The 25,918-nt window shown below is 46.4% G+C and overlaps 1 protein-coding gene across 1 annotated transcript in view; it reads left to right on the forward strand.

The window, feature by feature from the left end:
* IGF1R (insulin like growth factor 1 receptor) overlaps positions 1-25,918 on the forward strand; it is a 190,665-nt gene that overhangs the window by 122,859 nt on the left and 41,888 nt on the right. The window contains exons 3-7 of the mRNA XM_081171034.1: positions 4,199-4,508; positions 7,659-7,804; positions 14,075-14,219; positions 17,941-18,155; positions 20,785-20,911. Of these exons, the coding sequence (XP_081027160.1) occupies positions 4,199-4,508; positions 7,659-7,804; positions 14,075-14,219; positions 17,941-18,155; positions 20,785-20,911 (943 nt within the window). The remainder of the gene's footprint in view (positions 1-4,198; positions 4,509-7,658; positions 7,805-14,074; positions 14,220-17,940; positions 18,156-20,784; positions 20,912-25,918) is intronic.

Genomic DNA, 25,918 nt, shown 5'->3' on the forward strand with positions numbered 1-25,918 from the left:
GACACTGGTTCAAAATCGGGCTAAGCCACAAATCAATAGCCATAGGGCAGAATTGTTTTATGGCATGCAGTCCAACCCTGTGTGCATTACCCCAAAATGCCTGCCATTTCCCCACTTGCTGTTCTGTCTTGCAGGGTGGTTATACACATTCCTAAGGTCGTGTACATCAAGCAATTAAGACAGGTTGCCAACCTTTTTGAGCTAATAGGAACATTTGGAATTTCCTCCTCCATCCCTACATTGGGAATATTGAGACGGTGCTGTGGATGCCAGTCAAAATGGCTGTCCCGGGGGGGGGGGCATAGCATAGCACAAAATGGCTGCCCTGAAGACGTAGCATAATCAATACCACATCTAAAAGAGCAGAAAAAGTAACAAGGCCACAAATGGTGTGGGAATTCCTGCCCCTCAGTCAGCTATCCCATGAATGGTGGGATGGGGAGGCTTTTTCCATCTGTCCTTTGTTCAGAAGAGGGTAGGCATCCAATCCTGGCATCCAGTTAAATGTGGACATATTTAAGGGTTGTGTGTGTTCAGTGTAGGAGAGGCCCATTCAGTACAAACAGGAACTGTGTAGGAAGAGCAGATAGCCTCTCATATATTGTGGATTTTTGAAGGGATATTTAACACACCTTCGACTGGGCACTATAGGTGGTACTATTGGGCATCCTGGCACCCATAGGTGCCATGTTGATAACCTCTGACTTAAGACATTTAAAATGCACTGAATGAATACAATAATATGTTCTGAAGGGCAATTTCTGTAGGATGATGTCAAGCAGGTAGTTAGAAAACACATTTTAAAAGCCTCTTCCAAGATTTAATATGAGTTACTATTTCCAAATTCCCCTGTTTGTGAGCAAAATCAGGCATGTTCATATACACAGCTCATATACAAATGCTAGTCACCTTCTGAATTCCCTTCTTGAGACAAAAGTTTTGCTGAATTACTCAATTGGATGGGGATTTGTTTTAATTTGGGGGTTTGTGGGAAGGATAGGGCTTGGCGAGAGCAAAGGGAAGACTTGACTATCATTTTACAAGAAAGGGAAGAATATTTCTTTTAAAAACTAAAAAGAAAAAAGAAAAAAAACCACCACACTTGGCAACTCTGTGTCTGCCCGCGTGCGACTGGCGCCCTGCCAATCTTGGCGGAGGCTGTGGCCTTCGCTTGCCAGGCGTCTTACGCTGCTGGCTACGTTTCTTCATTCCCTCCAACTGACTGTTTATTCACCTGATTGTTCCGTTTCAGCCTTGGTGAAGTCATGGCGACCTTTTGAGGCATTCCAGAAAACTTGGTGTATTTGCTCTGTTATGCTTCAACAAATAATTTACGGAGAGGTCTTCCCACGACACAGTCTTATGTACAAAAGGCAGTAGTATGGTCCCCCTAATACTGAAACTGCCCCCTTTTTTCTTTTAATGAATTTCCTTTTTTTAGGAATGTGAGAAATTGCTTCATTTGTATGTTTGCCCTTCTCTCTCTCCTCAGAGTCTCAAGGCAGAGAGGACTCTCTTTATAAACAAAGCAAAACTATATACAACAATAAAAGAGGAACAGCATCCCATTTATTTATTTATTTATTTATTTATTTATTTATTTATAATGCATTTATAGCCAAATATTGCTCAAGGCGCTGTACATGGACCTCTCTCTCCCCTCCCCCTCCATTTAATCTCCACAACAATCCTCTCAGGTAGGTTAGATGGAGAGGCCGTGACTAACCTTAGGTCACCCAGAGAGCTACATGGCCAGGTGAACCTTGGTCTCTTACATCCTAGTCCAAAAATGAACCAGTACACTAAGTTAATCTCACATATATTTCAAAATAACTTTTTTTTTCTTTTGCATTTTCCATCCCTAGCTATGCTTTCTCTGAACTATTTTTTTTTATAACACGAGTAGCCTACTCCAACATCTGAAGTATTAAATTGTCTTTTTTACACAAGCTGTTAACTGACTCTGCTTGATAATTATCACCACTGGCAATTCATCAAGCTCCGTTCCCTGATTTTTCTGCTCTGTCGGTTTGCACGTACTTTCCCATGCTTTACCGTATAATAGCCTTGTGATGTTCCAAAGTTGCAGAGTCTGGATCTTATTCCTATTAGGGGGACTTTCAAATCACCTGTTACTTGAGACTTCTAACTAGAGACAGAATGGCTTCACAATAAAATAAATATTCCAAGGCACACGTTAAAAAGCATATTTTCGAAGAGAGTGTGAAGACGAAGACTGGCGGTCTAAAGTTAACACAAATGGGCTTCAGTTCCGCTGAAGAGCTGTGTGCAGACGGTCCCAGGTTCATTCCCTGGGAGGTGCTGGAAATGTTCACTCTCTGAAATGCTGGGGAAAGTTGCAGGAGATTGCTCATGTCCTGCTTGTAGTCTTTCCACAAAGATCTGGTTCGCCATTGTGGAAAGCAGGATGCTGTGCTAGATGGGGCTTTTGGTCTGATCTAGTAAGGACTCTCTCATGTACTTAAAATGATAAAAGGACAAAAATCGAGGCCGGGAAACCAGAGGGGCTCGATATAAACGCAGCTTGTGTTAGAAACAGCCTGTTCTGGTTGTATTGTAGCTTTTTATGCTTTCTGAAACAAGAGCGATGCAGGAGAACCTTGTGTAACTGTGCTGTTCAGCTCATTGATGCCAGATTAGTTTGGTGTAGATGGTGTGGATGACCCATGCAGTGTTGTAGCTTTTTGTTTTTATTTGCAAATCACCCTAAATAAGTGTGCATCAAGGTACATAATATTTTAGGTACCACAAGCTGAGCTCTAAAGGCATGGTATACATGCATGTGTCTGCGGCTTTGCTTGATATCCTTGTGTAAACGGGAAATCTTGTTACCATACTAAATCTTACGTTTTGGCACTCGTGGGGAGCAGCAATCCATCTGCTTGCAAGACGCGCTGTCTGGAGCTGCTAATGAAATCCCTTAATAGCCTTGGAGACTTCTAATATTTACGTACACTGAGCTGAGGCGCAGCCCACTGCAGGCTAGCAAATCTGGCATCCAAGCAGAGAGCCTTTATGATGTCAGGTTAACACCGGTTGACTTATTTAAACTACTCGTTCAAAGTAATACTTCGAATGGTCATTTACTATCTTTAGCTGAAGACAAAAATAAGAAAACTCGCAGCCACCTGTGGCTAAGGCTGCTGTGATGTCATGCAGTGTTCGCTAACAACTCTGAACTGCTTGAGCGGGGAAATGTCAGCAAAGGAATGTTGATAGGCTGTGTAACTTCTGCGAGGCAAGTGAAAGGGTAGGAACTGTAGCGCAGCGTTCAGACTCCTGCTTTGCAAGCCAAAGGTTCCTAGGTTCTTTCCTCGACAAGTCTAGCCAAAAGGACATGGGGACACAGGGAGCTGCCTTAACACCACATCAGACTGTTGGTCCATCTACCTCAGCCCTGTCCATGTGGGCTGGTAGAGGGTCACTAGGGTTTCAGAGAGAGGACTGGGGCCTTCTGCATGCAAAGCAGATGCTCTGTCATTGAACTATAAAACATTTGTGATTGTAACTTTGTTTTAAAACTCTTTTAAAGTATTTGCTGTTGTACGCATGTCTTGTAATACTTTTTTAAAAAAATTGTCTAGCCATTTTTCCTGCTTGGCAGGGGGTTGGACTCGATGGCCCTTGTGGTCTCTTCCAACTCTATGATTCTATGATTCTATGATTCATTCTGTCTCTAGCAGTAGAAGAATGGACTATGAATCAATCAATAAATACGTCTGATAATGCAGAATTTAAACTGATAATTTGGGGGTTGTGCTTCGCCAGTGGTGCCCTTTGCCGCCTAAGGGCTGCATTTCCTTCTGGGCAGCCTTCCACGGGCCATGTACCAGTGGTGGGCAGGGCCAAAGGTTATAGTCATAGGTGTAATTTCTTTTACCTTTGTACAGTAGACTAGCTTCTGCACTCACACGCTGCTCTCTAGCCCTCATCCAGATAAGCAAGAGGCATTATCAGAATTCAAGCCAGGCAAAAATTACTCTAGGTGTGAAACTTGTCTCATGGGGGGGGGGTGGACTGGGGAAAGCTGGGGGGGACAGTTAGAGAGCCCCAGAGGACCGCATTCAGCTCCTGGGCCTGAGATTCCCCACCCTGTGCTGTGCCATTGTTTGGGTTGCGTTTATGCCTTATAATGTGCCCCTTATTTATGCTGCTTTGCTCTTTTTCCTCCTTACAGTGTGTCCCAGCTCATGTGGCAAACATGCTTGTACTGACCAAAATGAATGTTGCCACCCGGAATGCTTGGGAAGCTGTACGGCCCCAAACAACAACTCGGCATGTGTGGCTTGTCGCAACTACTACCACGATGGGACCTGCGTTGCCACCTGCCCGCTCAACACGTACAAGTTTGAGGGCTGGCGCTGCATCACAAAGGAGGCCTGCTCCAAAGTGGCCTTGGAACACTTCGAATATGATAGCTTTGTGATTCATGACGATGCGTGTGTGTCCGACTGTCCTCCTGGATTTGTGCGCAATGATACTCAAAGGTAACACACACAGACATTGCAAGTTGCTGTACTCTTTGGGAAACAGAGTTGGAGAAAGGCTATTCCGATATGGAGGATATTGCAGTAGAGCATCTGTCCCATTTTCTAATATTTCATTAACAATGCAGTACCTCTTTTATTATGGAAGTGTGGCTTTTTGACCAATGTACCAACTATGGGACGTGGGTGGCGCTGTGGGTTAAACCACAGAGCCTAGGACTAGAGGTGCCATTTGCTAAGGGTGCTGAGAATTGTTAGGATCAGAAGGTCACCGCGACGGGGTGCGCTCCCGTTGCTCGGTCCCTGCTCCTGCCAACCTAGCAGTTCGAAAGCATGTCAAAGTGCAAGTAGATAAATAGGTACCTCTCCGGCGGGAAGGTAAACGGTGTTTCCATGCAGTGCTCTGGTTCGCCAGAAGCGGTTTAGTCATGCTGGCCACATGACCCGGAAGCTGTACACCGGCTCCCTCGGCCAGTAAAGCGAGATGAGCGCCGCAACCCCAGAGTCGTTCGCGACTGGACCTAATGGTCAGGAGTCCCTTTACCTTTACCAACTATTTATGTGCGGACCAGGGGTGGCCCATCCCGTTTAGCTGCCTGAGGCGAAACAGAAAGGTGCCACCCTGTGCTTGCACTGCACACCCACACCCCTTGCCACCCCTCTCGAAGCCTCGCTTACTGGGGTTGCGTGGCTACTGCTTCTGGGTTCTGACGAGGTCACATGATAGATTTTTGTCACAGACCTCTGGAGGTCTCTGTGATTTTGCAGGATTCTTGCGAGATCTCTCTGGGAGCCACTGCAGCCACTTGTGCAGTGGAGGTGGGCCTGGAGACACCACTTGAATTCTGCCACCTGAGATGGCTGTGTCATTGATGGGCAGTGTGTGCACAGAAACCAAACTTTTTTATTGCAGGAACATAACAGGGTTGGAGTAAGATGAGGGTCTTTTGTTGTTTCCCTGGGAAAGAGGGTTTGACTGTTAAACCACCTTAACGAACTTCAGCTCTCTGAGGAGGAGAAGGGGAGGGGACTCCTAACAACTATCAGCACCCTTAAAAACACTACAACTCCCAGGGTTCTTTGGAGGAATCTATGACTGTTAAAAGCAATATAGTAGTGCTTTAAGTGTGTTGTGCCCATGAGGCAAGTTGAACAATCCATGGACAGGTATTCTTCCACTGCAGATCAACTTATTGTGTGCAGACTACTTCCTCTGCATTGCAGTCAATGAGTAATGAAAATCTGTGTGAACTTGCCCCTAAATCCCTTTAGCATTGTAGCATGTGTTTCGTTTTTAAACCTTTGGCCAAAGAGCTTGGGTGACAGATTCCGGAGGGATGACCATGTTAGTCTGTTGCAGCAAAAAGAGACAAACTTAATGGGTCAGAAGTGGGCCCAGAATCTTACTTTGTTGGGTGCAAGACAAATAAAACTTTGGCATTCTCCTGAGAGGATGGTTATATAAATAAAGACCACCCTTCCTCTTGAACTTTTTTTTAAAAAAGAAGTTCTGTGGAGTGTTTGCCTTTATTTGTTCAGCAATTTCATTTCCTGTTGACATCTGACTTCTCATGTTTTTTTAATGTTAATTTATCCAAACAAACCTTCCTCTGTCCCCCCAAAGAGTTCCTAGTTTATATACAGGTGCAAAGTACTGATCTTTGCCCCTAATTTAGAAACCCAGTGTTTACTGGGAAAAGCTTTTTCCTTGCTGCCTCTGACTACTTGAGTTTTCAGGTGATTAAAAACACTCATAAAAAGCATAAGCCTCTTTATCTGAGCCTCTGTGTGGTAATGGAGAAGATGGGAAGTGGTGAATTGAAAGGCAATGAAATTTGTAGTGACCCCTCCTGCCTTCACCACTTGCCTTCCCATGATTAGCACTAATAGCTGCAAGGGAAGGGGTGGTAATTATTGGCGTGTTTACTTTTAATGGTTTCTGGCATGTACCAACAGGGCCATGTACTGAGAGTGCATGAAATAAGTGTGAGGATCAATCAATCATTGGGTTGTTTTTGTTTTTGATTGTGTATTCTGTGTTTCTATGTTATAACCTGCAGGTATAGGGCGGTATACAAATTTAATAAATAAATAAATTGGTATGCTGCTTTTCGAAAGTTCAAACCATGCTCAAGGTGGCTTACAACATATAAAACATTACATACAGTGGTGCCTCGCAAGACGAAAAGAATCCGTTCCATGATTCTCTTCGTCTAGCGGTTTTTTCGTCTTGCGAAGCAAGCCCATTGACGGATTAGAGGATTAGCACTATTAGCTGCTTTTAGCGGCTTCTAGCGGCTTATCAGCTTATCGGATCAGCTGATAAGCGGCTTAGCGGCTTAGAAAAAGGGGGGGAGGAAAAACCCCCGCAGGAACTCGCAAGACATTTTCGTCTTGCGAAGCAAGCCCATAGGAGATTCGTTTTGCGAAGCACCTCCAAAACGGAAAACTCTTTCGTCTAGCGAGTTTTCCGTCTTGCGAGGCATTCGTCTTGCTGGGCACCACTGTAATTCCAAATGTAGCAATAGTAGTCAGAAACAATAAACAAAACTTCAAGTACACAACCAGATTGGACAATTTCCACATAAACCATAAGATCTGAAATAAAAGTTACAAAAAATTAACAGCAACAACACACCCACCACCCTGCAGCGCTGCCTCCTAAACAATGCCTCAGCCCAAGATTCTGTTCAGCAGCCTCAGCTTTTGTAGCTGGAGTCAGTCAGGGCCCCACCCTTCCAGACCAGGTGGGGAAAGGCCTGCAAGGCAGGGAGCAGTTCTTCCAGGACTTACAGGCAGTGACTGGAAAAGTGCATCTTATAGCCATGATAGCTATATTACCTTCATGACTAAAAACTGGCGGCTTACAAGAAGGTGACCCTCTATAAAGAGGAGAAAGATTGAAAGTTTTCAAATATGTGGACTTCTTGCCATATATTTGAATGTTCCACCACTTCCTCCTCCCCTTCCTCTCTCCTCCCTCATTAAATGTGCACACAGAACATAATTGTTTTGATTTATTATGGTTTATCTTGTGTTGTTTGACTATTGTTTTGTTTTTCCTTCTTGGGGAAGTTCAATTAAAAAAACCTATTGATTGAAAAATGGCAGGTTTTTTGCTGATTATTTGTTGCCCTTCTCTCCTGACAGCATGTTCTGCAGCCCTTGCGAAGGACCCTGCCCCAAGGTGTGCTCCTTTGAAAAGACGATAACCATTGACTCTGTCACGTCAGCAGAGTTGTTACAAGGATGCACAGAAATCAAAGGGAGCCTAGTTATCAACATCCGCCGTGGAAGTAAGAAACAGTTTCTGTTCACTTGCTTGCTTGCACATGTTTATTTGTGTGTTCGTGTTTAATCACCATCACTCCTATTTTTCTAGAAAATATAGGTGCAGGAACTCACCACGACCTTCTCCCTTGCTCTCTTAGAATGGCAGTGGCACCTACCTGAGAGGTGCCGGAACTGAGCTTCTGTGAGCTCTGGCTGAAAAAACACTACAATTGTTTGAGAAACGTCTCCATTTTGGATACCTTACAAATAATGCAAGCTTCTTAAAAAAAAAAAAGTTTCCCCTTTTTAATGGTTTGTTTTTATTTTGTCTTGTTTATAAAAAGCACCAAGCTATGCAGGAGGATGGTAAAGTGGTCCTTTAAAAGAAATGGAATAATGCTTGCTTGGTAGAATGCAGGCCATTTGGGAGAGCTACTTGCTAAAGCAGGTATAGGGAGGGAGGAAGGAGAGGAAGCATCCTCTGCCTTCAAACAGTCGGCAGACCGCAGGCAAGTTGAGTCTCCTGCCCTCTCCATTGGCATGGACTTCCTCCTTTCATCTCTGCGTTACAACACCTCCTGCCTCACCAGCAGAGTTTCTCTAATAATTACAGGGACTTCCCGCCTTCCTCCATTGCATCAGTAAGGAAAATGAGAAGATTCCACTTGCCTGGAGCGCCTTAGCCAAATGGCCAGGGAGAATATTTAGCATTTCCATTTGGATTGTTATTGGGAGCCCGAAATCTGCAAGATTGCTTATGGGCAACTTTTCAGCTTGTAACAAAGTTTCTAGCTCTCATGAGCGGTAGAATGTTTTGGTAATCTCATGAATCGTATTGTATTTTAACTTTTAATGTATTGCTTATATATTCAAAGCTGGCTTACTTTCGTTTATTTTTAAAATTGTCTAGGCCAGTGCAGTAAATTTGATGATGATGATAAACTACATTGTGCTTACCTTTCCTGGTCCACCTCTCAGTTTATTTGGCTTCCCACCATGAATATAAGTATTTGGAAGTTTGATTGCTGGAACAGAATAAAATGTGTATGGGAAGCTTACACACACACACACACACACACACACACACACACACACACGTACGCCAATAGGCTAAATCCACATACTTCTTACAGTTGAATTTTGTATTAGTTTGATCAGGGTAGAATGGCCTTCACCAAACTACTCTATAGGTGCCTACAAATCCCATACATCCCAGCCACCATTAGAACTCAGTGGTTTCGGACAATGGAAATTTTAGTCCAAAACATCCAGAGGGCACCAGATTGGGGAAGGCTGGAATAGAATATACTGTACAGAGTGTGGAGAGGAGCTCTTTTGTTCCACAATTGTTCAGACAATTACTGCCTCTTCTTAGATAAGGGAAATGAATTCACAGTATGACCTTGAAGGAGGGGATACTGAGAAAGGGCCACATTCACAACCATATATTTAAAGCACCATGATACCACTTTAAACAGCTGTATCTTCCTCCAAAGGATTCTGGGAGCTGTAGTTTGTTAAGGGTTTTATAATAGTTTAGGCTGGCCATATTTCAAAAAGTAAAATTCCTGACACCCCCTTTCTTTTGAAAGAAAGAAAGGACACATTTTCCAACTTCAACTCTTTCTTTCTTTCTTTCTTTCTTTCTTTCTTTCTTTCTTTCTTTCTTTCTTTCTTTCTTTCTTTCTTTCTTTCTCTCTCTCTCTCTCCTTCCTTCCTTCCTTCCTTCCTTCCTTCCTTCCTTCCTTCCTTCCTTCCTTCCTTTTCCCTACAGGGGAAAGTGGGCAGTGGCACAGCCTCCTCCCCAAAAAAACCCAACCCCCCCCCAGTGTCTTCAAGGGCTGCTTCTTCCTCCTCTTCCTCCTCCTTCTTCTTCCACCAGGAAGAAAAGAAATGGAGATTCCCTTTTGAGTTCCTGCCCCCGCCCCCCGCTTTGGGATGTGGGACTGAGCAAGTAGCTCCCGAGCAAGTAGCCACAGGCGCCCTGTTCCCTTTTAGCCGGGCTCCTCGCCTCCTGCTCTGCATCCTGGAAAGGGGAGTGATTGTCCCCCTCGAGGCAGCAGCTGCTGCAGCTTTGAGAAGGTAATGCAGCGGCTCATGAGAGAGGAGGAAGGCAGGGACAGGATAACTGAGTTGTCTTTATTTTCCTCTCTGGACGGCTGGTGGGTGCTCAGGGCTGCTCTTGCCCTCTTTCCACCGTCTTCCATGCTCCTCTCCCCCTCAGTTAGGGCTGTTGCACGTGGGAAGGCATGGGGCGCAAGCGCGCTTTGGGTCTCCCACGTAATGGGAGATATTCTTTCCATTGCTCAGTGGGGAGGGGGACCAGAAATAAACCCCACGTTGCCATATGTACGGGAAATTCCGGACATCTCTTAAAATTCAACCCCCCCCCCCCAGGACATCATTTTAGGCATCAAATTTCATGGCATGTCTGGAATTTTCTGGACGTATGGCAAGCCTAGAACCGATTCTCATCCCAGAGCTGCAATTCCCAGAGCTCTCTGTGAAAATTGGATAGATTGCTAAACCACACTGGGAATTGCATAACTGGGAGGGGAATAAGAATCTCCTACCAACTCTCAGCACCCTTAACAAACTATAGCTCCCAGAATTCTTTGGGGGGGGGAAGCCATGACTGTTTAAAAGCGGTATCATAGTACTTTGAATGTCGGGTTTAAATGTGGCTTATGTCTTCAAATCAAATATGGGAACAAAGAGCTGCTGCTGTTTAGAAGCTTGTGGTGTTTCTCCCCCCCTTGTTTCTTTTTTAGTTTTTTTTGTAAAGTAAGGGTGCATTTTAATGTTGGCACCTCCTTTCGTAGAGACGTTGGGTGGCACGTCTGTGGATTAAGGTATTTGCCCACTGGCAAAGTTTTTCCTGCAGTGTACATGATGCCCTCTTTAAATACTGGCGCCGAAGCTTCCATTCCTGCCCTCCCTGGTGCCATGAGCTGGCCTCACCAAGTACATGTCTTAACAGAATACAAGTGCTTAGTTAACGATTCGTCGGGGTAGTGAATCATACTCTGGGAAGATTCCAACCAATGCTAAACTTTAAAAAGTGTTACTCTTCTTCTCTTTCTTGAAATGTGTGCTTTGTCTTTATTATAAACAAGCAAGGAAGAATCCAGAGAGGAACACTATAATTTTGTCTGTTGCATTGAGCCACATTTCTGCTAGATATTTAAAGGCACCACGATACCACTATAAAGTGGTGGATTCTCTCAAAGAATGATGGGAGCTGCAGTTTGTTAAAGCTGCTGAGAATTGTTAGAAGACTGCAGCTTTCCTCACAGAACTACACTTCCCAGAGTTCCCTGAGAAGAACGATTGGTTGTTAAACCACTCTGGGAACTGTAGTTCTGGGAGGGGAATAAAGGTAAAGGGGCCCCTTACCATTAGGTCCAGTCGTGACCGACTCTGGGGTTGCGGCGCTCATCTCGCTTTATTGGCCGAGGGAGCCGGCGTACAGCTTCCGGGTCATGTGGCCAGCATGACTAAGCCACTTTTGGTGAACCAGAGCAGCGCACGGAAACGCCGTTTACCTTCCCGCCGGAGCGGTACCTATTGATCTACTTGCACTTTGACGTGCTTTCGAACTGCTTGGTTGGCAGGAGCAGGGACCGAGGAACGGGAGCTCACCCCGTCGCGGTTCTGATCCTAACAATTCTCAGCACCCTTAGCAAATGGCAATTCCCATAATTCTTTGGGGGAGCCATGACTGATTTTAAATATATGGTTTGGATGTAGCCTGAGTTCAGCAAGGAACTGTTTTGTGGCTAGTGGAGACAGTTCACTGAGGGTGCCTAGGGTATTGTCCCACTAAACTCACTGTGCTCTCAGTCCAACTCTACAATTCTATGATACTGTGGCCTGCCTGTCTTTTTAATTGCCACTACCAGTTCAAGGGTTGACCTTAGTCTCAGGGTTGCCCTTGTAGAACTCAGTAGGGAGGGGTGTGGGGAGAAAACAAGAATTGGTTGATGCTGACCATCATTGGTTCTGGCTCCACCTACTGCTTGGCTCTCTGCCTCCTGCTCTACTAGCCCCAATGGGATCCAGCCTCCACTGATTACAACTTTGCTTCCCTCTGATAGCATTTTCACACCTTTCGAAACAGAACTTTAATTCTGCCTCATGTTGACTGTTAAGTTAGCTCATCGTTTGTCTTAACTGGATCTGCAAGAACAAAATGTCCAAGATAAGAGAGGCAGTTAAAAGCTATAATTTTGGGGGGGAGGGGGGTGACATTCCTTTTGGCCTGAGTCATGATACAGCCCCAGAAATACAATAATTCTTTCCCTCTATTTATTTCCCTAAAGCAAAACTTGTGGGAAACCTAAACCTTGCGCTCAAGGAAGTGATAAGCAGCTTTCTTAAAATGTGCTGTAGAGAATCTGTACTCCATTCAGTCTCCTGTTATAAACATGGACCTACTATGCTCCTTATCCTAATGGTACAGGAATAAGGAGGGCTAGTCTGGATGTCAGCTTTGAGTCCAGGCCTATGGTTTTATGCCTGTATGATGGAATTCTGAAGAAAGAGAGGCTACTAAAGCGGTCCAACCAGTCTCTTCGTTAAATTAATAGCTGTAGGATATCTCTTTGCACAGAAACTACTGTGCTGGAGATGTATCCAGAAGGCAGGCCTTGCCCTGCCTCTTGCCCTGGCTGGAGGTGGTATCCCTGTATGTGTAGGAGAAAAATAAACCTGGGCTAGTCTGATGTGGGCCTGGAGGTGGGCAGACACAGCATCCACAGCTATGGCTTTCAGGGGCCTAAAAACCTAATGAGGAAACAAATGCTACAGTCATACCTTGGGTTGAAGTAGCTTCACGTTGAGTATTTTCAGGTTGCGCTCCGCAGTGACCCGGAAGTAACAGAACACATTACTTCCGGGTTTCGCCGCATGCATAGACGCACATGACATCACGCGCATGCGCGGAAGTGGCGAATCGCAACCCGCAAATGCGGGTTGCGTTCGCTTCAGGATGTGAATGTATTGGTGCATTAATGACCTGAATTGTCTTTCGTTCTGCTTGTATGTACTGTATGTGTAAATAAAACCATATCTCACAAAGAGAGCACAGTCTCCAGTGAACTTTATCCCAAGGAAACAAAACCTGGAGTATGCTCTGGCACCCCTGAAATCTCTCGTTTCTCAGAGATTTTTGGGGTGTGTGTGTGAGGGTGACACTAATTTATTTGGAAATCCAAACACTCCTTTGGAGAGTTATCTAGTTGAAGCTTTCTTAGCACAGGGAGTCTGTTGGGGCTTTATCAGAAGGGTTGAGACAGTGGAAATCCTACTATTCCAAATTACCCAATGAAGCTAAGTTGTTCTGGCAGTCCTGGACCTACTTCCAAAGGAAGTATTACTTCTCACCATGCGTAACTAACTTAAAAGAGTCCACCACTACAGAATGGGATGATGGTCATAAGCTTAGAGGCCATTAAACACAGATTAGACAAATTAATGAAGACCATGAGAGCCAACCTCCAAGAGTAGCAAACCTCTGGATAACTAAAGTTTCTGAACAAATCAGTTATGGGCATTGACCACTATGTCCTGTGTTTGAGAAGAGCCTTACTGGCTCAAGCCAGTGGTCCATCTAGTCCAGCATCCTGTTCTCACAGTGGCCAACCAGATGCCTATGAGAAGCCCACAAGCAGGACCTGAGTGCAACAGCAATTCTCCACACTTGCTGTTCCCAACAACTGGTATTCAGAGGCATGCAGCGCCTGACAGTGGAAGTAGAACAATAGCCATTGTGGCTATTGGCTGTTGAGAGTTGTGTCCTCCCTTAATTTGTCTAATCCTAAATTGAGTTTACGGACCTTGCATTTTAGAGAAGACCCTGCATAGCTTGAGGTTCCGGGGCCAGAGCTTCTCAGCGGGATGTTTTCTGTTAGCATTAGTATGGTAAAATTTACGTCTGTCCTGGAGCCTAACAGGAGCTGTGGCTCCCTGTATGTTTAAATTTACAACTGCATCAGAAACTCTTGCCAAAGCAATGGCTGTTGAAAGCTCAGAATCTGACGCTGGCACTAGCAGGGTGCATTCATAATGAAGGGAAGGCCATCCGTACTGGCCAGAAACTGACGGTGTAAAATTGTAGCGGTATCTTGTTTTGCGTTCCATTTGCCTTGTGTTCGTAGGTAAATCATAAAGGTTGGACTGCTGAACAAGGAGTCTGTATTTAATCAGAGAAGGCAGTCAGTAGTATTCTGATTGGGACAATGAGCAAAAGGAAGCTTCTGAAACTAGCAGTTTTTCTTCAATTCTTCTTTCAGGCAACATTGCCTCGGAACTGGAGAACTTGATGGGCTTGATAGAAACAGTGACTGGCTATGTGAAGATCCGGCATTCCCATGCACTGGTTTCCCTCTCATTTTTGAAGAATCTGCGCTATATCAATGGAGAGGATCAGCTGGAAGGGTGAGCATTTAATTGTCATGTAATGATGTTCTTGTTTCTGCTATTTCTTCTGAAAACAGTGCTATTGGAGATACATTATTTGGCATATATATGTGGTGCTCTCAGTCATGTGCTTGTTGAGGAGGCAAATTTTTCTGTTGGAATGGAAAGAGTACCAGCCACGCAGCAACTAGTTAGTGGTGGCACCATCAATATTATTAAGCCCCCTACTCCAGCTTCTCACCTGGCTTTCCCAAATACAGTGATGCCCTGCAAGACGAATGCCTCGCAAGACGAAAGACCCGCTAGACGAAAGGGTTTTCCGTTTTTCGATGCGCTTCACAAGACGAATTTCCCTATGGGCTTGCTTCGCAAAACGAAAAAGTCTTGCGAGTCTTGCGATTTTTTTCGCTCCCCCCCTTTTCTAAGCCGCTAATAGCCTTTTAGCCGCTAAGCCTTTAATAGCCGCTAAACCGCTAATAGCGCTAAGCCGCTAATAGGGTTGCTTCGCAAGACGAAAAAACCGCTAGACGAAGAGACTCGCGGAACGGATTATTTTCGTCTTGCGAGGCACCACTGTACATCTATTCAGCCACAAGGCCTAGAAACTTGCTTTAAAAGACCTACACTGAGGTTTCTGTACCACTGCAGCATCCTGTATTATTTACACTGTCTTAAATAATGGCCATGCATGTGAGGCAGAGGTCTTTTGAGATATTTTACTCACTAATTCATGTCTTCTGACACCACTCCTTGTGGTCTCAAACCACAGGGCGATTTCCACCTTTGCACCATATGCATGCAACAAAATTTATCAGTAGTGGAGGGGAGACAGCATGTCAGAATCTTGCAGGTTGTGGTTGTTTTTGTGGCAGTGGAGTTTGTCTGGGAAATTGCTGTGTATGTTCTCTTTCTCTCTGCTCTCCCTCCCCCCATTCCTTTTGGATTTAAGCTGTGACAGCAGTTAATAAACACAGATTTGGGAAAAACAGTTTGTGAACAAGGTGGTAGCAAGGTCATGGGAAAGGCACCGTATGTGTCTGATTTCTGATTTATCAGGTCTGAAAGGATTATGTTACAGCATGAGGGTTTCTTCACAAGCCTCCCTTTTTTCTCAGGCTGTGCTTTGGTGAGCTTTAAATTCTTAAAATTCCACTATGTGATAGAATAAGCTCGATTCTACACTCGAAAAATCCCACTGTCTCCCTTCCCCGTGAAGATTGCCCTGACGGTGCACTTTGAAAGCAGCAACCAAGTGTTTTTCCTTCTTTCTGCTCCTGGCAAATCCTGGGTTCTGCTCTTCTGCCTTGAATAAGGAAAGTGCCTCGTACCAAGGGAGACCATTAGCCCATTTAGCATAGTACTGTCTGCACTGGCTGGCAGCAGCTCTTCAGGGTTTCAGACAGGGGACATTCCCACCCCTACCTGGAGATGTCGGAGGACATTTTTCATGTCAGGCTGATTCTCTGCCGCTGAGCTAAGGCCATTCTCTTAAGACATGGGAGCATTAAAAAAATGCCTTATACTGAGTCAGACCAGTGGTCCATCCAGCCCAGTGTCTTCTACACTGACTGGCAGCAGCTCTCCAGGGTTTCCAGCTGGGGACATTCCCAGCTCTCTCTGAAGATGTCTACGGCTGAATGCAGCCATACATAAGAAGAACCCGCTTGATGGCCCGTCTGTTCCAGTATCCTGTTCTCACAGAGGCCAACCAGATGCCTGTGGGAAATCTTCAAGCGGGATCCAAACACAAGAACTCACAACTCCTGCATTTTTCGGCAACTTGTATTCAGAAGCATTTCTGCCCCTGACTGTAGAGGCAAAGCACAGCCATCAGGGCCGATGGCCATTGATAGCCTTCTCCTCCATTAATTTGTCATATCCTCTTTAAAAGCCACTATGGGAGTTCTCTAGGCCCTCCAGGTTTCTCTGCCTGACCCTCAGGACCAGCATTCAAAATTCACCAGGTGCATTTTGCACTTTGCTTTTGGCTACTTGCGACCAAGTGAAGAAAGATGCCAGGATGGCGTCTGACAACTCCACCATCTGGAGATGCATGCCTGGAGATCCTGGGATCTTGACTGTTTTCATACACGTAACGACACCTCCTGTAAAATTCTGTCTATGATATTTCATCTGCACAATCCTAACCCAATTCCAGGAACCAAAAAGTCATTGAAAAATATGACTTCTGAGCCACCTGGCCCCCGAATGGCAACTAGGCATTCTGTTTTGGCATTCTGTAACCCTGGTTTAAGGAGCCATTTGGTACGTAGCTTATGTATCTGAGTTTCGGTTCGCGTCTCTGCTCCTCCACATGCAGCTGCTGGGTGACCTTGGGCCAGTCCCACTTCTCTGAAGTCTCTCAGCCCCACTCACCTCAGAGTGTTTGTTGTGGGGGAGGAAGGGAAAGGAGAATGTTAGCCGTTTTGAGATTCCTTAGGGTAGTGATAAAGCGGGATATCAAACCCAAACTACTACTCTTCTTCTTCATTCACACTCTCCTTGAATGCTGGAATGTGACTGGAATGTGCCCTTGAAGTCTCATAACGCCTCACACTTCCATGGATGGAGGATAGAAACTGGCCTACTGGTGGAAAGTAGCATTTATATTCATTGCTATGCCCTCTTTAGCCTCTGGCCCTACCTAACCCTGACATGTGGTCCCCAGGAGGTTGCCCAGAAGATAATATAGTCCTCAAATTGGAAAAAGGTTTGTTGACCTTTGATTTAACGGTGCAGCCCTCTGCCACCCATTCTTACCAGTGTGGAAACAAGTAACCTGCAAGCAGTACTGTCTACCAACGAAACACATATCCATGCCCACATGTTTCTCTGGGTACTCTGTCGCATATAGTTTCTGAAGACGTGTTTGTTTCTATTCCTTGCAATAAAGGTGTTGTTGCAGAAGTGTCTGGGCATGGTACTATGGCCATGTTTTTTAGAAATGTGAAAGATAAATCTTGTAAACAAATCCTTCGAAGTTTCCAGTCCACAAGGGGGTTATTCATTCACATACCTGTATTCCTAAATCAGTTGTTTGCAGGCAAAAAGAAAGGGAGGGGAAACCAGCTTTTATCCTTTTATTTCCTGAAGGCAATGCTTCACTTTCCAGGGACAATTAGACAAGTGCCTCTGTTTACAAGGCTACAGCAAGAATCTTAGTTTGACTTTTGGGCCATTGCTGCGCCTTTAGATTCTGGATGCTTCAGGAGAAGCAAGCAAAAGCACATCCTTTGGGTGCAGAAGGTTCCAGTTCAGTCCCTGGCAACTCCGAGTAGGACTGGGAAAACCTCAGTGTCTGACACCCAAGAGAGCTGCTGCAAGCTGACATTGACAATGCTAGGCTATATGGACCAGTGGTCTGATTCTGTGTAAAGAAGTTTCCTATGTTTCTGGAGCCCCAATGGTAATTAGTGCACTATTCCCTAGTGGCATTGGATGCCTGCAATGCACAGCACTCTCCAAAGTGCCTCTTAATCTGCTGTTGCAGCTTCTCTAGGGTGGGGGAAGTCACTCTCTCCAAGCATCAGTGATTCTTGTGGGGGTTCTCTCTAGCAGAGCAAAGAGTGCCCCCCCCACTTGTGTGGATTGTCAGCCTTGTAAGCTCCCTACTGTAATGTTCATTTGTTTTATTTGCAGGGAGGCAACAAGCAGAACAGAAAATGTGTACAGTTGTTGGCAAAGACTGGTTTTGCTTTCAAAACATTCCTGTCCTCTCCCTCCCTTATTTTTTTTATAGGAATTACTCATTTTATGTTCTGGACAACCAAAACCTGCAACAGCTATGGGACTGGAGCCATCACAACCTGACCATAAAGGAAGGCAAGATGTACTTTGCTTTTAATCCCAGACTCTGTGTTTCGGAGATCCAGGATATGGAGAGAGTTACTGGAACCAAAGACCGGCAGAGTAAAGGCGACATAAATCCAAGGAACAACGGAGAGAGAGCGTCCTGTACGTAAAGGAAGTATAAGATAATGATGATTCTCTTACTTTTGTTACAGTTGCAATTAATGAAAGTTGTTAGTTCTTGTGCAAATACTCTCCAAGTGCCTTGCAATATATTTAAAAACAGAAGTAAAAAAAATTGCATTATACTAGAAACACATTTACACAAAAACACATGCAATTCATTAAAAGTACACAAAGCAATCCCATAGTATCAGAAAGCTTCAATAGCACACCAGCACCAGACAACATCATTGTACTGCATCAAAAACATGGGAAGGGGAAAAAAAGTTAAGTTTTTACCTGGTGCCAGAAAACCAGGCATCTCGCTGAGGAGTGTGTTCCACAAAAAGGCAACCACATCTAGCTCAGGATTGTCTACATTAAATGGCAGTGTCTCTTTCAGACAGGAGAATTGTGCAGCCCTAACTAGAGGTGTTGGGTCCTTCTGCATTCACTGACACTGAATTGCTGGCCCTTTCCTGGTTTCTAGTCCTCATTTAAAGATAGGCCTGCTTTTTTGTTGAGTGGGCAGTGGGCTCATGAGCCCTAGACGAATAACAGGTGCCTGGACTGCTGCTGCTACCACTGCCACCAAATCTCATGCCAGCCTTTGTTTGTTTCTTAAAACACACACAAACACACAAAAGAGCTTTCTGACTTGCTCGCCTTCCATGCAGAGAGAGAGAGAGAGAGAGAGAGAGAGAGAGAGAGAGAGAGAGACACTCCTCAAACAAGCTAATTGGGCTTTGAAATGCTGGCAGTTTTTTGAGCCAGAATACAAAAGGGATGAAGCACTGGTAGTTCTCTTAAGATTTGCAAGCTTCTTTTTAGAAACAACAGAAGCAAAGCAAGCAAGAACCTGCTTCCCTGTTTGACATTCTGCATGCTGGATTCTCTATGCAAGAATTAAGGGTCTTTTAAAAAACAACAACATACACAAGCACACACATCCCTTTTTGTTTTGAATTGGATGGCTTTGGAAGATGAGGAAAAACGTCGCCTGTTCACTTGAAGCTTGGCGCTATAGACAAACCCAGCCATCCCCAGTGCCAGGTAGGACTGGTCTGGAGAGTGGGGTGTCCCCTCCCCTGCCTGATGAGTCTGAAGACTTGAGAATCCAGCCTGTCTCAGCTGGAGGGAGGTGCTATCCTGGGAGTTCAGAACTTCCTTCCATGAACAGAAGTTCATGGTAAACAAGCTTCCGATTTAACTTGGCAGGGACTGGCTGAATCTCTTCTGTATGAAACATATTAAGAATAGGTCTGGGTGGTAAATTGATATCTTGTCCAAAACTGGTTTGAAGACCATATCATGATAACGGTTTTAGCATTTTTGACCTGGAAGTATTGCAAATCATGGTGTATGTGTGCACACGCACTATGCAAAAATCATGATGCAGGGAAAATGTGAAGCCAGCCAATGCTACTACATAGCTCCACCCTCATTTCAGACATTGTGGTATATCAGTATATTGTGGTATTTAGCTGGTGACGCGGGTGGCACTGTGGTCTAAACCACAGAGCCTAGGACTTGCCGATCAGAAGGTCGGCAGTTCGAATCCCTGTGACGGGGTGAGCTCCTGTTGCTCGGTCCCTGCTCCTGCCCACCTAGCAGTTTGAAAGCACGTCAAAGTGCAAGTAGATCAATAGGTACCGCTCCGGCGGGAAGGTAAACTGCGTTTCTGTGCGCTGCTCTGGTTCGCCAGAAGCGGCTTAGTCATGCTGGCCACATGACCCGGAAGCTGTACGCCAGCTCCCTCAGCCAATAAAGCAAGATGAGCACTGCAACCCCAGAGTTGTCCGCGACTGGACCTAACTGTCAGGGGTCCCTTTACCTTTGCTATGTCATGATGCTGAAAACCAGATATCATCTATCCCTAGTTGGGAAGCTCTTGGTGTTGAAGGACTTTGAAGCTGGGAAGGAGAACCCATTTCAACTCAAGGGCCATATTACCTTCTTGGCAACCTTCTGGGGGCCACATGTCAGTGGTGGGTGAGGCTGGAAGCAACAATAGGCAGGTTAGAAAATGTGAAATTACCCCTTGTACAGACAGCTAGTTTTGTCACACACCTCACACTGTCCTTCATCTAGGCAAGCAAGAAGCATCAAGGACACATTCCAGCCAGGCAAAAACGCTCAACGCAAAGCAGGGCTGGTATCGCCTGAATGGAATCTTGAGGACCTGACAAAGAAGCATTCAGGCCTGCATTTAGTTACCAAGCCTGAGGTTCCTCATCCCTACCTGTATAAGGCTGATTTACACATTCACATTCCTATAAAGGGGGGGGTGCATTTCTGCTTACAGGAATGTTTTACCTGTCACACCTTAAGTGCCAGACAGCCCCCACCCCAGGCCTCTCACTGCAGGAGAAGACAAAGGCCATAACCCCTTTAATCTCCAGCCAGTTTTATCAGTGGAAAACTCTTCGGAAAGTAAGGTGATCCATGATATTCCTGAGTGTAAGTAGACCGTAAGTGCTGCTCTGCCAATTTGTAGTCTGCACTACTAAAAAGTAAAAGCAGAACAATGATAGAATTAGAAATGAAGTTGGAACGTAACAAAAACCCTTGTGTGTGTTAACACTTACATATTTGTGACACTTCAGCTCACTTGCTGTCCTGCGTTTTTCAGGTGAAAGCCACATTCTGAAATTCATTTCCAACACAACCAGGAAGAATCGGATCATGCTAACCTGGGAACAGTATCGCCCCAAAGACTACAGAGACCTGATTAGCTTCACCGTTTATTACAAAGAGGCGTGAGTATGCACATCTCCGGATGATACCACTAATGTGTGTGTTTTGCGTATGTGGGGTGGAGGGAGGAAAGGCTAGCAAATTGTATGAAGGATGCTGCTGATTGAGTAAAAAGAGGGCCTGGATCTCCATGTAGCTCCTACTAAAGACCACCAAGTTGAGGACAAAGAGCAAATGCTGTTAAACTATAGCAAGGGTTAGATAGCATTTTAATTGGGTCCTTTTGCCAAAGAGCTTTATCCCAGGTAGGCTGAGTGAGGTGTGCATGTGTATGAGAGACTGGTGTAAGGTAATCCACTGAGCACTATGGTTCTGTGGAGACTTGAAATGAAGTCTCACCAGTTGAGGTTTTCCACGGGTATATATACAACTGTTTAAAGTTGTGTGGTGATTGTTCATATTATGTACCTGTCAGGGAACTGCCATCGGAGCATCAGGTGGTGGAGGGGCTCAGGGAGGAAGAAAGAGACTCAACAGCTGAAGCAGGCACCAGCAGGGGGAGGAGTGATTCTCTGAGGGAATGTGAGCAGGAGGGAGGGCTCAGGGACGCTTCCAGCGAAAACAGTGGGGAGGTATCTGAGTCTCACATAGGGAGACCTACACCTCGCCGGAAACTGTCACGCCGTGAGTCCAGGAGACGCGTTTCCGTTAAGGAGCTCCTTTGCTGGAAACGCTTCCGCAGACAGCCACTGTCGGACTCTACTAGTGACTAGAGCAGACATGTCTGAGGAGCTCCGTCACACACTGAGGTTTGTGGGGTCGCACAAACTCTGAGGGAGCACGATTTTACGCACAAGCAGCTAATCAATCCCTAACAGCAGTCCGACAGTCTTTGTACGCTGCCTGTGCAAGAGAAAGCATCATGAGCGAACCAACCGGAACCGGAGGAGCTGGGGTTGGGGCTGGTCCAAGCTTGGAAGATAGATACCGAGCGTTGGAGGTCCAACTGGCGCTGCAGACGGCGAGGCTGGAGGAGAGAAGGGCTCAGGATGCAGACAAGAAGGGGAGAGCCACTCAGTTCCCCAGAAAGGTACCAGGATTGGTGCAGAAGTTTGGGGGGGACCCCAAGGATTACCATGCCTTTAGGACAGAGATGCAATATGCACTTAATGTGCAGTTTGATGAATTCCCTGATGAGGAATCACGAGTTGCTTTCGTGATTGGGCATCTTGAGAGGGGGGCGAGAGACTGGGTTCGACCCCTGATGGCAACGCACAATGACGTACTAAAGGACACGATGAAGTTCTTTCGTGCAATGGATATCATGTTTTCCAGCGATATTGAGGAAGGGGTGGTGCGCAGACAGCTAATGGCTTGCAAGCAGGGAAGCCGATCTGTCCGTGAGTACTGGACTGAGTTTACCATGCTGGTTCACAGACTGGGTTGGGATTTATCGGCGGCACCCATTCAGATGCTATTTGAAGAAGGTCTTTCGTCGGCTGTGAAAGACGAGCTGTCACGGAGCCCCAGGGCGGGGTCTATGGATCAGCTGACCAAATCTGCGCTGACCATAGGAGCGCGTCAGGAGGCAAGAGCCTTGGAGAGGCGGGAAGGGAGAGGGGAACGTTGGAAGGAGTTCCGCATTCCAGACATTCCTGAGCCAGCTTTCCCGCCGGCAGAGCCGATGGAAATCGGGACAGCGCGCGCGCGCGCATTTTCAAAACCCAGCGAGGGGGCTAAGAAGGAGGGAAAGGGCGCCCGGAAATGCTATCTCTGCCAACAGCCAGGCCACTTTGCCAGAGTCTGCCCCCAGAGGAAGGAATGGCAAGGGATGGTGGGAGCTGTTGAGGGGGAAGAGCAGGGGGAGACGGAGCAGGTAAAAGCCAACGCCTGGTTGCCACAATCGGGGCACTGCAGCCAGGCCAAAGAGCAGTGAAAGTGCCCGTGCCAGAAGCTCCTCGACCTGCTCTAGTGATTGAAGTGTTGCTAGAGCTGCAAAATGGACACCCCCTAAAAATAAAGGCGCTATTGGACTCAGGCAGCTCCTGCAATTTTATGAGCAAGGAGTTTGCTGCTGAACACCAGATACAGACTATCCCTTTAAGCAACCCCCTGCAGGTGACCACGATCGATGGCAGGGAGTTGTTGGGAGGAGGAGTCAGCTTGCAGACGGTCCCAATGATCATGAGGGTGGCAAGGCACACAGAACTGATAGCGTTTAATGTGGCCACCTTGGGAGGCGCTCCCATTATTTTGGGAATGAGCTGGCTAGCTCTACATGATCCGCTGGTTGGCTGGCATCAAAGAGTGGTGTCCTTTGGTTCAGCACATTGCTTAGAACACTGCAAAGGGGAAAAGGGTTCAGCAGGGGCCCAAGCCACCCTAGCAGGGACTGAAGTAATGGAGAAGGTGAAGGTACCACCACAGTATGCAGATCTCAGCGACGTGTTCAGCGAGAAGGAAGCTGACCAACTACCCCCGCATAGGCCCTTTGATTGCCAGATCAATTTACTCCCTGGAGCACAGCTTCCTGTGGGCAAGTTGTATGCCATGTCAGACAGGGAAATGCAGGAGTTGCGAGAGTTTATTGACAAGAACCTGAAGAGAGGTTTCATCAGAGAGTCCAAAGCAGCGGGGGGTAGCCCAGTGTTTTTTGTGGACAAAAAAAAGCGGACAAGCCGAGACTTGTATGTGACTTTAGGAGGTTGAACGCAGTGACTGAACCAGTGGTGTTCCCTATGCCCAGGATTGATGATATTTTGACCAGGGTGCGGAAGGGAAAGATTTTTACAAAGCTGGATCTAAGGGGGGCGTACAACCTGATACGCATAAGGAAAGGAGATGAATGGAAAACCACCATGTTTACCCCTTTGGGGGCATTTGAATATCTCGTTATGCCATTTGGATTACAAGCAGGCTCCGCGTGCTTTCAATCTTTTATGAACCATGTACTGGGCCCTTTGCTCTACAAGAATTGCGTTGCTTTCCTAGATGATGTGTTGGTGTATTCGGAGAATGAGGAGCAACATGTGAGAGACGTCAGAGAAGTGTTGAGGAGACTGCAAGCCAACAGGCTGTGGGTGAAACTGGAGAAGTGTCAGTTTCATACCAAGGAGGTGGAATTCCTGGGGTACCGCCTGTCAGACAAGGGATTGGCCATGGATCCCGGCAAGGTGCAGGCGGTGCTGGACTGGAAAACACCAAAAACCAAGAAGGATGTGCAGAGGTTCCTAGGGTTTGGAAACTTTTATCGTAAGTTCATCCGCAACTTCGCCCATCTGACGGCGCCCATTACTGACTGTCTCAGCAGTAAAAAGAAGTTTGTATGGACGGCGGAGGCGGAGCGAGCGTTTGAGGAGCTGAAAAGGGCCTTCGCCTCTGAAGAACAACTTCTGCATGTGGATTTACAAAGGAAGCTAAGGGTCGAAACAGACGCATCTGACAGAGCCATAGGGGCGGTGCTTCTTCTGCAGCCGGGAAAGGAGGAGTCAGAGTGGCGACCGTGTGCCTTCTTTTCGCGAAAGCTGAACAAATCCGAGAGGAACTACACGGTGTACGACCGAGAACTTCTTGCGATTCATGAGGCGTTCCGGAGATGGAGGCATCTGCTAATTGGTGCACAACATAAGGTGCAAGTGTGCACGGACCATAAAAATCTAGAGTATTGGAGAACTGCGCGAGTGCTCAACCAAAGGCAGTTGAGATGGGCCCAGGAGTTCTCCAAATTTAACTTTGAGATTTGTTACGTGCCAGGCCCAGAGAATGTTAGGGCGGACGCTCTCTCACGCAAACCTGAATATTTGGAGGGGGAGGGAGCACCTGAAGAAACCCATATCATCCCAGAGGATCGCTGGGTGTGTGGGGCGACTTTGGTGGGACAAAGGGAATTGGTAGAGGGTACGGTGCAGGATGCATACGCCCAGGACAAACTCAGGGGTCTCAGGAGGGAGGAAGACAAACCCGGTGGTTTTGAGGAGAGAAATGGGGCATTGTATTACAAGGGAGCGTTATATATACCCGAAGGGGAATTGAGGGAGAAGGTACTCAAGCAGTTGCACGATAGTCCCACAGCAGGGCATTTTGGGCAACACAAGACCATGTGGCTGGTTACTAGGGAATTTTGGTGGCCCAAGGTCAGGGAAGATGTGCGGGAGTATGTGAGAGGGTGTGAACAATGCCAAAGAGCCAAGGGGGAGAGGCGGGCGCCGGCTGGTTTATTAGAACCACTGCCCACACCTGAAAGACCGTGGGAAGCAGTGGCAATAGATTTCATGACTGATCTGCCAAGGTCTAGAGGGAAAACAGCCATCATGGTGGTGGTAGACCTGTTAACTAAAATGGCCCACTTTATAGCCTGCTCACATGCGGTCACAGCAGAAGAAACAGCCAAATTGTTTGTAGAGAATGTGTTTCGGCTGCATGGCGCCCCCTTGAGGGTGGTTTCAGACCGGGGAAAACAATTTACTTCCAGGTTCTGGAGGAAGCTCATGAGCTTACTGCATGTAGAGGTTAATTTCTCAACGGCCCGTCATCCAGAAACCAACGGGCAGGCGGAAAGAGCAAATGGGGTTCTCCAGCAATATTTGAGGTGTTACGTTAATGACAGAGAGAATGATTGGGTGGAGAAGCTGGCGTTGGCAGAATTTGCCTACAACAATGCAGAGAACGTGTCCACGGGGATGAGCCCCTTTTTGGCTAATCACGGGTACCATCCCAGAGCCTTCCCAGGGGGGGAAGGGGAGAACTGGAGCGTTCCAGCTGCAGAACAGTTCGTTGAAGAAATGGAAGCGATTCATCGCCAGCTCCAACTCAACTTAAACAGGGCTAAGGAGGAATATAAGAGGCAGGCAGACAAAAACAGAAGAGAAGGTGAAAGCATTAGGGTGGGGGACCAGGTGTGGCTGTCAACCCAAGGGTTGCCATTCAAAGGAGGTTGTAAGAAGTTAAGACCCAAAAGGCTGGGTCCGTTTGAAGTCATGCAGCAGGTCAACCCAGTGGCTTTCAGACTCCGGTTACCGAACCACATGAAGCTGCACCCAGTTTTTCACAGGTCGTTGCTGTCACCGTAT

The sequence above is a fragment of the Podarcis bocagei genome, assembly GCF_964188305.1.
Source record: "Podarcis bocagei genome assembly, chromosome: 14".
NCBI classification, from domain to species: domain Eukaryota; kingdom Metazoa; phylum Chordata; class Lepidosauria; order Squamata; family Lacertidae; genus Podarcis; species Podarcis bocagei.